We start from the raw sequence: 12,969 nt of genomic DNA, 5'->3' as shown, positions 1-12,969 counted from the left end.
CAGATGTGCCATGAATCCACTCTCTGGCATCTAAGGCTCCATACTGTGTTGAGAGACGACAGCCACTCTGACACTTCAGCACCGGGCAAGGAGAGCTCTCTAAAGCTGCTCCCCTGGCCGTGCTGGACACAGAGCAAGTGTGCCATCCATGGGCACCAAGATGTGCTTGCCACATGTGCCCCTGCCAGGGCTGGGCTGGGGGTGTGGAGGGAGAGGAATGGGGCGTCTGGAGGAGAGCTGCTGGTGCCTTTGCCATGGTAGGTATATTTCCTTTTTGGGCCCTCTGAAATGAAGGTGCTCACGGACTCTGAGGATCTCTTTCCACTGCCATGAGCCTTCCAGTGATTGGGGCCAAAGGGTGGAAGGGGGTAGGGGTAGGAACGTGGGTCCTTGAGCATCAGTGATGGAGCTGGCTGCAGCAGTGTGCTCCAGGAGGTCCCACGCTACGCTTGCCATGCAGTTGTCCCCCTCTGCTCTTTTTATTGAAAGACTTGGGGCTAAAGAGAACATGATGGGGCTGCTAGAGCAGGTCGGGGGTGGTGAGGGAGGCAGGAGGAGTCCTCTGGCTCAGCTCTCGCCACAAGACCAACTATGGTTCTCTTTTACACTTCTTTAAATATTTACCTTTATTTTTATTGTTATTATCACTGTTTGTTTGTTTTTATCTTGCCAAAGATGAACCAAAGTGTCTTTGCCCACTAACCTTTCATTCACTCTAATTTATGTCTTTGTTATCGTTGGTCTGTTTAGGTGGATACCCTTCGCCATGTTATCAGCCAGACAGGAGGATACAGTGACGGACTCGCAGCAAGTCAGATGTATAGTCCGCAGGGCATCAGTGTAAGAAAAAAAAAATAGGCTTGGGTTCTTGGTTTTGTTGTTTGGTTTTTTTTTTTTCATTTTTGTTCTCTCACTACCAATTATTTCAAAGCCATAGGGCTCAGAATGCCACTTAGTAGGACTTGTCTTTGCTTTTACGGTCACCTAGTTTATTGCTTCTGTATCAGTCACGCCAACGGCAGAGCTTTGCCCACAAAAAAAGTGGTGACCGGGCAGGCTTTGTGCAGGCAGCTGGCGTCTAGGACTGTCAGAGCCGATCAGCGTTTGCCCGGCACCTGCGGCCACAAGCGCTCGGCCGAGAGGAGCTGCTAAACAGGTGACACCTCGCATAACCGCAGTGGGGAATGTCACCACGAATGCCCCGGTCCAGAGGTGGCTCCATGCGGAGGCCAATGGCACCATCCTGGAGCAACCATCTAAAAATAACCCATCCCTGGCCGGCATCTGAAAGCACAGCAGCGATGGGGTTGGCAGCAATAACAATTGCAAATAAAAGGAGAAAAAAAAAAACCAAAGCCAACTAACATCAACCCAAGAAAACCTCACCCAACCAGACTGGGGGAGGATGCGAGGGGGAGGGCGGTCTCCAGAGCATCTTCTCCTTGTTCTTGGGTGTGCTGGCGGGTTCTGACTAGCATGAAAATTCATAGCGACAAGCTGTGTCACACAGGGGGAAATCGATCAGACACACACAAGGAGAACCCAGTGTAGATTCGGGACAGCAATCCAACTTCATTTCTCAGATCAATCGTCCGCCATCTCAGTGGCGGTGACAGCAAGCTGGGAGAAGAGGGCAGCCTGGAAAAGGAGGCTGTGAGCACAGAATGGGTGGTGGCGGTGACATCTGGAATGGCACGAATGAGAGGGCAGCTGGCACTGGACGTGGCTGACTGCCGCGGTCCCCATCAAGCAGGCGGAAGGTTGAGGTGGGGTGGTCTCTGTCTGGACAGGAAGGTGGTGGTCCCTTGGGTGGGATGGTGGTCCTGTGGCCAAGCACCCCAACATGGTGCACCATCCAGTCCCATCACCCTCCCAGCCAAGGCTTGTGCCATTTGTCACCTTGCATGTGACCATCTTCGGGCTATCAGCGTGCAAGTGGCCATTGCTGGCACAGGAAGAGGGTGCAGAGAGAGGGGCGCGGTGGATGGGGAGCTGCACTCCCCTCTCCTGCGGGCACCGGCGCTTAGCGGGCGGCTTGACGTCAGGAGGCAGAGGCAGGGAAGATTTGTGAAGTAATGTAATTGAACATGTGCAGATAATTATGTCTCATTACATAAGCCCATTGCAAAAACGGCGCTTGGAAATGCCACACGAAAGAGCCTATCGTTCCGCATTAATTTCTCTGTGCGCTGAATTTATTCCCTTTCTGGCTTTTTAATACTTTGAGAGTAAATGAATCGCAGGCTGATCATGATAAGAGATGATACTTTTGTATAAATTAAAATACCCCCAAGGAAAGAGGCTGAGCTGATTATGGTTGCAGTTGCCTTGGAAAATAACAGTGGGCTGGGTTTAAACCAAAATTTGGGGGGGAGGGTTGCTGCTGGGGATTACGAGACAAGGAGGGAATGATGGTGGAGACGAGCAGGAAGAGGTAGTGGAAACTCAAAAACTGAATAGGACAAGGAGAAATGGGCTGGTGTTTCTGGCTGTTACACAAGCAGTGCTGGGAATTGGTGAGCTGAGGAGTGGCAGGGGCTCAGTGGTCCCCACTGCACTTCCCAAACGGGGATCTGGCATGGTGGCATCTCATGGCTCCTCAGGCTGGTGTTCAGGGAGGGCAGGAACCCAGACTGGCCCAAATTGGATGTTGTTCAGAGAGGGGCAGGGTGGCAAGTGGGCAAAGGGACCACCCACATTTGGAAGTGATGCCTCATTTCCCCATAAAGCTGTGGTAGGCATGGGGAGCAAGGCAGGGAGTCCAGAGCTGAGTGGATAGTTTAGGAATCTTCTGGGTTGCCTCCCTGTCCCCAAATATTTTGCTTCCCCCATATCCTGAGCATGCTCCTGCCTGTATCTTTTACTTAGTCTTCCCATCCAGCTAGGTCACTTGATGGACCTCAGTTTGTCCACTCCTGGAGTGTGGCTGCTCCCTGGGAAGCACTGGGCAAGATCCTGGGGAGCTGCTCAGTGCAGGCAGGGTGCCGGGCTTCCCTGCCTCTCCCCTGAACCCTTTAATGCCAAGGAAGGGCAGCAGGACATGGAGGAAAGCTGCTAGTGACACAGAAAGCTGCCGTCCCCATGTCACCCAAGCATCCCCATGAGCTGCTGGAAGGAGATGAGCCGAAACCTAGTCAAGAGCCCTGTCACAACGATGTCTGCACGGGACTGAGGTTAAGTCATCCCTGGAGCCCGTCAGGGCTGAGAAGTCAGCGGCAGGTTGCCCAGCTCCACAGCTGCAAACCTTGGCAGGAGAGACAACGCTCAGGGTTTGCTTTCCTTGATGGAGGATGAATTTTTATATGCGTCTTAAGTCATGACAGCTGAGGATAAGAATCTACCCAAAGTCCCATTCCCTTCCGTGGCTCTGCTGCTCAACAGCTGACAGACCTCTCCATGGGCAAAAAGGGCTGGAGTCGGTTCTGCATCGTTAGCAGGATAATGGGCGATGTCCCAGCCATCACAATGTCTGTAACCCACAGTGATGGCTGAGGCAGAGCAAGAACAGCCACCTTCTCCTCTGCAGGTGGAGATGGCATTAGGCAGCACCGGTCCCAGTAAGGGACAGGGATGGTCATGCTGATGGAAGGGTGGTAGAGGCAGGAGCTGTCTTGAGGATACTTGTCTTTGGGTAGCACTGAGAGGAAGGAGGGACCCCCCCCATCTGAAAGGAGGGGATGGTTGGGGTCTGAGCCAGCCCTTTTTGCAGGCTTTGAGGTTGAGGGGTTTTGCACCATTAAGTGAGAGGTGTTGAGTGTCTTGGTCCCTCTGGGCAGTGCTTGTCTGTGGGGATCCACATGTGTACTCAGCCAGCGGTCCCTGAGGCTAGGGGTTTCAAAGCATTTAGATGTCCAGGTTCTGGTAGGTTCCAGTAGAAGCTGGATCTTGTTGCCATAATCCTCTGGAGGGTCCCAACCCAAAACACTGCCCTTTCTGCTGCTGCCCCGTGGCCATAAATCCACAAAGTGTTTTAGTTCCCCCGTCTGCTAATGAATGAATGAGCTGTAGTCATCTTAAAGAAAAACCATTTCAGAAATTTCTTTTTTGGACTTAATTTAATTTCATTTATAAGTCATTTAAAAGCCTAAAATGAGAGGCTATTTTTAAAGTTTATGAGAGTGCAAGTTTTTTATTTAAAACCGCTGTTGCACAGAGCTGTGCCTATTCACAGAACAGTGTGTGTGACCGTGATGGCCATGGTCAGTGGCAGGGTGTGCTGTTGAGTTTTGCATACACTCTTGTTGGTGAGGATCACTGGGCACTGATACCTGTAGGAAGTGAGACCCGCTTGCTTGTGCTGGAGACCCTTATCTCTAAGAATTTGAGGCTTGAAAAGAAAGTTGCTGCCCTGTTCCTCAGCAAGCTGTGGTTCACCGTTACGATCAAGCTACGGTTCATGATCGTGATCACAAGCTGGGATATGGAACTTGGTCTGGCAGGGCTTCAGTGCCCAAGCTCCATCCATCAGGGATGCCTTGGTTTGTCCTGAAGGCTGTCACCGTGACCCATGAAAAGTGATGGCCAGATAAGGCTGGGTTCTCTGGTGTCTAGTAAGAGCTTCAGTGTGTATCATAAGGAGACCCTGCTACAAGCTCTTAAAAACTTAAGAGGTCTGAAACCTCTTCAAAGCTACTACCAATGTGTCAGACTTGGCAGTATCTGGTGTGTTTGAATGCTGACCTGACACCCTTCCCTGTCGATGGTGGGACAAGGATTTAGTTATGGAAGATGGGACATCAAGACAGCCTCTGTGCGAAGCAGAAGGAGCCTTTAAAAATTGGCAGAAAGTTATCTCCCAGCCCCATGTAGGAGGCCTGGGCAGAGAGCCAACCAGACTTGCTGGAGGTGACAAAAGTGCTGTGAGGCCTGTGGAAATGGGCACCAAACCCAGTTGTTTCAGCCATCCATCACCAGAGTTCCACCACTTGGACAGTCACCAAGGCCTTGCCTGTGTACTGGCACCAGAAGATGATGTATGAAGAGATTTCCTGGAGACCATTGCTCTTGTCTTTGGCTTCTGTCTCTCCTGATGAAGTCACAGCTATGTGTAGAGGTTCCTCAGAGGGCCTGTGAGGAGCAGCAGTCTCCTCAGAAGACTCCCTTGTCTTTGAGAGCGATGCCAAGGGATTTACTACAGTCAGATCCCAAGGGGTCTCCTTGCTTTGGAAGGAGACAGGGCTAGCTGAGTGGAACTGGATGCATCCTGCACATGGCTTGGCCTGTGCAGCAATGAAGTGAACTCCAGGAGTGGAGGAATGAGTGTGGATGATGCCCATGTGCCCTCTGCCTGGGGAAGGATCTGGCCTTCTCACCGAGGGCTTGTCCATACCAAAGGATGGCATCAAAATGATAAAGTCATGGCCAACCTTGGGGCCTCCTTTCCATCACTTGGGGCCTTCCCGGGTTGAGGAAGCAGGAGGGTATGGGTCTGTAGAGGGTGCCCTGATCCATTCTCTCCCCAACAGCCTCTTGGCTTCCCACTGGATTTGACCAAGGTGGTCATCAGCAGCACAAACTCCTGCAACACAGGAAAGCTGATTCCCAGTCTTGAGTACCATAGGGCTCCCCAACATTTTTCAGGGCAGGGTGCTAAACATTGAGGCATGGTGCTTGCTGTCTGCAAGATGCTCTCCCTCTCGCTCCTTCCAACCATGGCTGGCATGCAAAAGCCTCGCTAAAAATAGTTGAGCACAATAGGGATGGAGCCCTGCTCCACGCAGCCCCCTCCGCTCTCCCCCCTCCTGCTCACTGTAATGACCCTGCAAACACTAAATGGCATCTGAGTGCATTAAGCAGCAAACTCTCCAGTGACATAGCAATTACGGCTCTGAAATAGATTTGGTGCGTCACAGAAGATAAGGGTTTTGAAAGTTTCTGTTGTGATTATAGCTTGTAACTCCAACAAATAACAGGCTTGGTAATAAGAGGCTGCCAGCACAGCTATTGTGGTTCTCTCTCACTGATGGCACGTAAATTGCTATTAATGTCCTAAGTGTACTTGAATATGCCAGTCTCAGGGCGGTGGAGTTGGCTCTGTGTCTCTCTTTATGCGGCCTGTCATTGTCGGGCTGATAATCTACAGTAATTGCTGCCTCTTGCAGCAGTCCAAGACGTGTAAGCGTGGCTATTGCGTCTCAGGGAGGGCAGGGACGGTGGGTTGGACCCAGCTGCGGATAGAAGCTGGTGGGAGTGGTGGGCATGGCAGGGCTGGTAATGTTTGTCCATAGTCTGGTTTCATGCTTGCACCCAAGGTGAAGTGGAGCAGGGTTTGCTAACCTGCTGGCAAGCTCAGGTTGCTAGTTCTGTCTTCCTTGCTGTTGCCTGAACCCTTTTGCAAGGGAGTGTGCAAACACACAGGCGCGTAGAACACGCAAGCCTGTTGTGTGTGTGCAGGCCTCTGTCCTTTCTGCATGTCCTGCTGTGAGGTGATTTCATCCCTCAAAATGTGGGTTCTCACGGCTTGCCCATGGTCAGCTCTTTGCTCCCATCTCAGCTGCCTCTGGGGTAGGTGGAAGCAGGTCAGCAGCATGGACAACCTGCCAGTGAGTCCCAGGTGGCTGGCTCCTGAGCACCTCGGGAAAATGAGGCTTTTCCTACCCTTACCCCACTTCAAAGGTCCACAGGGTCCCGGCTGTTGGGGCCAATCGTGGAGGCAGTGGGACAGGCAGCCAGAAAGGGCGAAGTAGCCCAGGCACGTCTAAAGCAGGACTGCAACTGTTACTTGAGCTTGGCCAGTGATTGGGAAGGATTAATTAGCTGAGCACTGAATCAATGTCAGAGTGAGCAGAGAAGGTTGGGTGCAACATCTGCTCCTCTCCAAAGGGGATGGCAGCCATGGACGAACAGCTTCTGTCTGCTGCCGGCTCCTGCCTGCAGCAGCCGGGCCCTCTGGTAGTTCTGCTCTTGAGAGGCTGAAGTATTTGGCTCTGTGTCTTGTTTTTAGGAGAAGCAGCAAGCTGTCCACCACGCTTTGCTGTACAAACCCTCGGATGGGATATAGTGGTTGCACCTCTGCTGTGCTGTGACCTGGGGTCCCTCAAGAAGGGATGACAGGGAGTGTGAAGGACCAGCCCCAGGGCAGCAGAAATTTGTGGTTTTACTGCAAAGTGAGAAGAGGCTCTTGCACTGGGAGTAGAGAGGTGGCCCAAATCCCCGAACGCAGCCTTTTATGGTGGCAGGAGAAGTGTTTGTGCAACATGTCTTCCCTACAACAAGTCTTGGTGCTGATGGCTTCCCCCTGCACAGGGACCATGCAGCAGGAGGGGTGCCCAGACAGGCAGCGAGGGGGGACAGGGAGCAGTGCTGGAGCCATCCCTTGGGACCCATTGCTTGTTCTGTGTGTTTGTAGCACCTGGGTCCAGATAATGTGCCAGGATGGGGTTTCTGGAGTGAGGTGTGCTGTTTTCCTCCTTCCATATGGGGAAGGGTCCTATTTAGGTGTAAAAAACCCTAAACAACCAGAGCTCAAGGTTTCTGCAGAAATACATATTTTTTTAAGGGATAGAATTTCCATGAGCATTTGGTATTTATCAAAACCCCTATTATTGACAGAATTGTTTCTGGCCTCATCCTACTGATGGGTGATCCCTGTGGTCTGTGGTGGGATGGGAAAGCCAGAGGGTATATCTTTGCTTCCTACATAGGCCACTGCCAAGGGAGAAGCAGGAGGGTCTGAAGCAGATAGGTGACTTGGGTAGGGCTGGGTTGCTGTTAAGTGACTGGCATCTCTGTGTCTCCCTTCCCGCAGGCTAATGGAGGTTGGCAAGATGCTACTACCCCGTCATCGGTGACCTCCCCCACAGAAGGCCCTGGCAGCGTTCACTCTGATACCTCCAACTGATCTCCCAGCAAATTGCATCCCTGGCTGAGCCGGCCCCGGCGGGGGCGGGAGGGGAGGGGGCCTCTCCTAACACCGCAGCAGTCAGACTGGAGGTGAACCCAATCAGCACACATAAGAAGACTCCTCTTCTCTTCTCTTCTCTTCGTCGGGATGCTTTTTTCAGCCAATCTGGACACTTCTTTATACTCTCTTCCCTTTCTTTTCTGGGTAGAAGCCGCTCTCCCCCCCTCCTGCCACCACCACAACACCACTCCCTTCCCCGCACCCCTTTCCACCGAAGGATGTGTCAACAGGTAGAAGGATTTTAAGGAGGAAAAGCAAAAATCAACCACCACCACACAAAACAACCCCGAAGCAGTGTATGGCCTCACGCTGGGCATCTTTCTGAGGAGCCACAAACGTACCTCAGTCACATCTCGCTCCTTTACTAGCAGGCAGCCCCCCGTGCCCACCCCCATCTCTGACGCTACCTCTCTGTAGGGAACCGCCAACACAGCCCCGCTGCCACCTCATCTCCACCAGCCCCAGCCCCAGCCAGCATCACCACCCCGCGCCTAACCCTGCCTCGGTGAGCTGCCCTTGGGCACTGCTGGTGATGGGGCGGGAGGTCACAGCCCCCCATGCACATAGGAGAAGGAGCCAACGTGCTTCCAAAAGGTACCGGCCCATTCCCAGCTCTGCAGAAACTACTGGCACTTTCTGGTCCCTGCCCTGCCCCACCACACATCCTGAAGTTGGATGAGCCATGAAACCCCGCCATCCTCCCTGCCCGCTGTTGGAAGGAAGGAGAGGAGGGAAGAAAACAAGGCAGAGATGGACGAGAAATGCCCATCGCTGATAACAAAGGCGCTGAGCACCTCTGGGGTGTTGTACGGGATCAGGCGTTGACAATTGATGGCACCCCCACTTTCTCACAGCACCTAGGGAGGCCAGCAGTGGAGCTTTTCTGATGAGGAAAACATTGCAGGGTGTTGGCTTGTGGTTTTGGGGAGTGTGCTGTGCTGTGGAAGAGGAGGAGATGGGGTTCCCCAGTGCAGGCAGGACCCACAGAAGTCAGTGGCATCCACTGCATTCCCGAAGGCCTGCCAGGCAGGCAGCAAGGGACAGGCAGCAGGATCATGGAGGCTGGGTGTGATGGGGTGAGTGTGTCGGGTGCTTTTGGTAACGGTTAATGCGACAGGTTTGCTCGGGGGCAAAGCTCTGTAGGATAGGTGGGTGCCCATGGCAGTGGCATCCCAAGCCATGGGAGAACTCATGGGATTTCCTGTCCAGCTTTTCCAGTCCACTCTTTGGACAACTGGTAATGGGTGGTGAGGCTTCATTCTGATGAACCACCCCTTCAGGCACAGCTGATGCTGGGAGGACATGGCTTTTGTTGAAGAGCAGGGTGAGGAGGCACCAGTTTGCCCCGGCAACAGGCTGATCTTTGTGCTGGGGCAGTACTTTTGGCCACAGGTTCTTCCCGTGGGTGGAAGGAGACTGAGCAGGCCCAAGGCAAGACCCTGGGTGTCATGGAGACCAGTGTGGGTGCGGCATGGCTGGCACCTTCTGATGGATCCGAATACCTCTTGTCCACATCGCATGTTGATGCCCACCCACATCTTGAGATGGGAACTGCCAGCACAGAGCAGCATTAAAGCAGGAACTGTTCAATGCTCTGCCTGAAAAACTTCCACCCTTTTGCTGGAAAAAGGACGTGTCCACAGCTCCGACATGCTGTCACCTTGCAACACCATGCCAGCAGCGTAACTTGCCTGAAGTGGAGGTAAAGCCTGCCTTTTCCTGGGGAACAAGCCCAGAAGGCTCCAAAAACATCACTGGAATTTGTGACCTTCCCCCCAGTTTCAGTAGATTTTCTGAGCTGGTGAGATCAGAGTAGGGCGTGAAAGGTAGTCAAGAAACAGCATAAGCTGCTCCTTGCTTAGTTCTGAGGTCTCCAACGGCAAGACACTTTCTGTTCCTGCTTTTTCATCCACGCTTGGGGATGGGACTGTGCTGCAGAGCATGATGCGACTTGCGAGGCCTAGGGCTGCCTCCCAGCTGGGAATATGTTAAGAACAACGAGAAGGTTGAGAAGCTCGTTTCTGTGAGGATGGTTGGGAGGTGCTGCCCATCTTCCTGAGCAGTGCACTTTCCCGCTCTCCTCCTCCCTCAGTGAAGCCTTTTAACCATTTCCAGCAAAGCGTTTGAGGGTGACGGGGCCAGATCAGGTCTGTTCTCCGGAGCAGCATCAGTGCTGTGCTTGTGGGAATGCCACGGTACCTCTTGGAAACCAACCAGGAACAAGCCAAAACCACCTGCTGACTGGAGCCAGCCTGTGCCAGGGCTGCCTTCCCCTGCCCTGCAACTGCTGCCCCTCCTGCCTGCACTTGCTGCCTGCCTGCACCCGCTGCCTGGGCAGTGCATTCGACCTCCACGGTACTTTGCAAATCACCTCCTGGGTTCCCTGGTTGGTCCCTGTGGTTCGCGTTGGCGTAGCTGCTCGCTTGCCTTTTTCTTTGCTTTTTTTTAATTTTGGGGTTTTGTTTCTCCTCCCTTTTCCCCCCACCTCCCCGACCCCAAGTGTTGTGGGTTTTTTTCTTCTTCTTTTTTTAAACTTTTTTTCTGCCCAGAAAAACCTGACTTCGATACCAAAAAAACAAAACAAAACAAAAAAACAAAAAAAAAACAACAAAAAAACCTGCAGAAACTCAAAAAAAATAAAAACAAAACAAAAAAAACCACAAAAAAAACTCGACGATTCTTTCAGCTTTATTAACATTTTCCATTGTTTCTTGCGATTTGTGTCTCGTTCTTTGTAGTATTGATGATAACGAACATTTGATAATGAATGTTCTTGTATATTCAGATAAAGGAGAAAAAAAAAACCAAAAACGCAGTCGGAATTTAATAGTGTTTATAATAAAAGAATAAAAAATGACCCTCTTAGCACGCAAAATGGAACAGGGGGAAGGTCCCATCCCTGTTCTTTCTGTGGCAACAAGCGCTTCATTCCTGTATAGTTTATAACATCAAACTACCTACATTCATCTTCTTTTTTTTGTTTGTTTTTCCCACAGGTTTTTTTTTTTCTTTCCATTTTCTCGCATTTGTGAATTAGTTCAAGAATGCTAGAAAAGTGTAGAGTTGTGCACACTCATTTCTTCTCACACAATGTTTAAAAAGTGACGGTAATTCATTTTGTAAAACTTTAAAAAGAAAAAAAAATGGTTGGAATAGTGAGCATTAATAGGTACAGTCTAACACTTTTATGTTTCTTAACATTGAGACCCGGAAATTACCTTTTATTTTATTTTTTTGGCATTATTTGGGAGGGGAGGGGAGCTTTGATGATGCTGAGTTTATTTTGACCTGTCTGAGACGATGGCCTTGCCACTTCCCCTGTGCTTTTGAGCTGTAGCCCAAGTGATGTGAAAAGCAATGGTGGTGTTTGGGGGGGTGGGGGTGTGTTTCTCTGTGGGGGGTCTCCACTCCTTTTGACACCCAACCCGAGAAGATCCTTGGGTGGATGCTCTGGGGCTGAGCGAGGGGACTGCTTCTCCAGAGAGGGACATAATCCCAAGGGGTTTGGGGAGGAGATGCTGAGGGGTGACAGGGAGTCAGGTGCAGAGCCCCTGCAGGTCTTCATGCCTGGGGCGGGGGTGATGCTGAGCTGTGTGGAAGTGATGAAAGGGCATGAATCCTCCCCAAAATGTGTAGACAGTGGGTTTCCACACCCTTATGCTCTGCCCCAAATCCTGGCAGCACCCTTGCCCTGAGGGTTCACTGCAAGAGCCCTGGCTTGGAGACACCCATCAGGCCAACCGCAGCTCTTGACCCCAAAATGGGTTTGGAGCACAAAAGGTACCAACCTCATTTCCACCATGAACATTGTTGCAGATGGGGTCTCACAGCCTGGCCCCAAGCCAGGGGCACTAGGAAGGATGAGGGACAAGGGACAGGACGTGGCAGCCCCTGAGCCATGGTGGGACACAGCCAGAAAGCCCCCAATATATCCTGAAATCTCTGTGGCTGCAGGGTGAGGTTCAAGGAGAAGCACTGAGGAAGACACTGGTTGGCATCGCTTTAGTTTTCTCTTAAAATAGTTTCTGTGCTCCCCTGCCTTCTCCAAAAAAAATGAGCTTTTCACATCACTGAACATTTTAGGGTTTGGGATGTTATTTTTAATACCAAGGTTTCCTGGAGTCCCTTTGTTTTCATACACCTTTATTATTATTATTATTATTATTATTAAGATGATGTAAATCAGACATTGCCTGGGGGGGGTGGTTTTGTCGGTTTGCTTTTTTTGTTCCTGCAAAGCCCTTTCTATCCCTTGTAAAGATGATCCAGTTGTTCTGAGTTGCTTTTTCTTTTCTATTTTTTCCCCCATCCTTTTTTTTTTTCTCTCCCTAATGGATTCCAAATATTAAAAAAAAAAAAAAAAAAAAAAAAAAAAGAAAAACCCTTAAAAAAAAGACTCTCTGTTCCGACCTGGTTTTGAAACTTTAAGCTTTTCTGCTTCTGTAAAGAAAAAAAAAGGCCTCTGTCTTTCTGATCCCAACTGAGACTTTTATGTTCTATGACGATACTAACAAGGTGTAGGTTTTACAGTTTCCTGATTTGTACTGGTAATGCATATTCCAAATAAATAGTTTCTTTTGTTGCAAAAAAAAAAAACCAACCCTGAAACCAAACCTGGCGTATTTTTGGGGAGGAAAAGAAGGAAAGCAAGATGCCTTGGGGGTTTCCTCCATGGGGATCCAGGGGGCAGGAAGGGTTTGGGGTGCAGTGGGGGCAGGTGAGTAAACCCAATAGCTCAATGCTTGGTCCTGCTCGTGGTGGTGGAAGCTTGGGGGCTGGAGTGATATGGTTCAGGGGTGCTGCCCAGTGTGCAGCATCCCCACTGCTCCTAGCGCCTTCCCCATGCCTCATTTTCCCTGGGCAGGGGGATGCAGGTGCTCCTGGGCACATGGATTTGTCCATGCAAAAAGCATTTTCAGTATTGCATTTTCATTGCTTATTCACTGCTTTTTTTGACTTTTTAGTCCAAATGCTAAAATGGGGATTTTCTTTATCATACCCAGAGATGGCGGAGGGCTGGGGAGCCGGAGAAGGGTGGTTTCTTGTGTTTTCCTGGGATTTTTAGA

The 12,969-nt window shown here is 50.9% G+C and overlaps 1 protein-coding gene across 2 annotated transcripts in view; it reads left to right on the top strand.

The window, feature by feature from the left end:
* Nucleotides 1-12,499, top strand: part of PBX1 (PBX homeobox 1) — a 134,348-nt gene extending 121,849 nt beyond the window's left edge. For both annotated transcript variants that reach the window (XM_074906892.1, XM_074906891.1), the window contains 2 exons: nucleotides 751-840; nucleotides 7,748-12,499. In XM_074906892.1, the coding sequence (XP_074762993.1) occupies nucleotides 751-797 (47 nt within the window). In that variant the 3' untranslated portion in view covers nucleotides 798-840; nucleotides 7,748-12,499. The remainder of the gene's footprint in view (nucleotides 1-750; nucleotides 841-7,747) is intronic.
* The last annotated feature ends 470 nt before the right edge of the window (nucleotides 12,500-12,969 follow it).

The sequence above is a fragment of the Athene noctua genome, chromosome 5 (assembly GCF_965140245.1).
Source record: "Athene noctua chromosome 5, bAthNoc1.hap1.1, whole genome shotgun sequence".
Classification (NCBI taxonomy): domain Eukaryota; kingdom Metazoa; phylum Chordata; class Aves; order Strigiformes; family Strigidae; genus Athene; species Athene noctua.
Note: the sequence above shows the minus strand (reverse complement) of the source record. Positions and strands in the feature narration are given on the sequence as shown.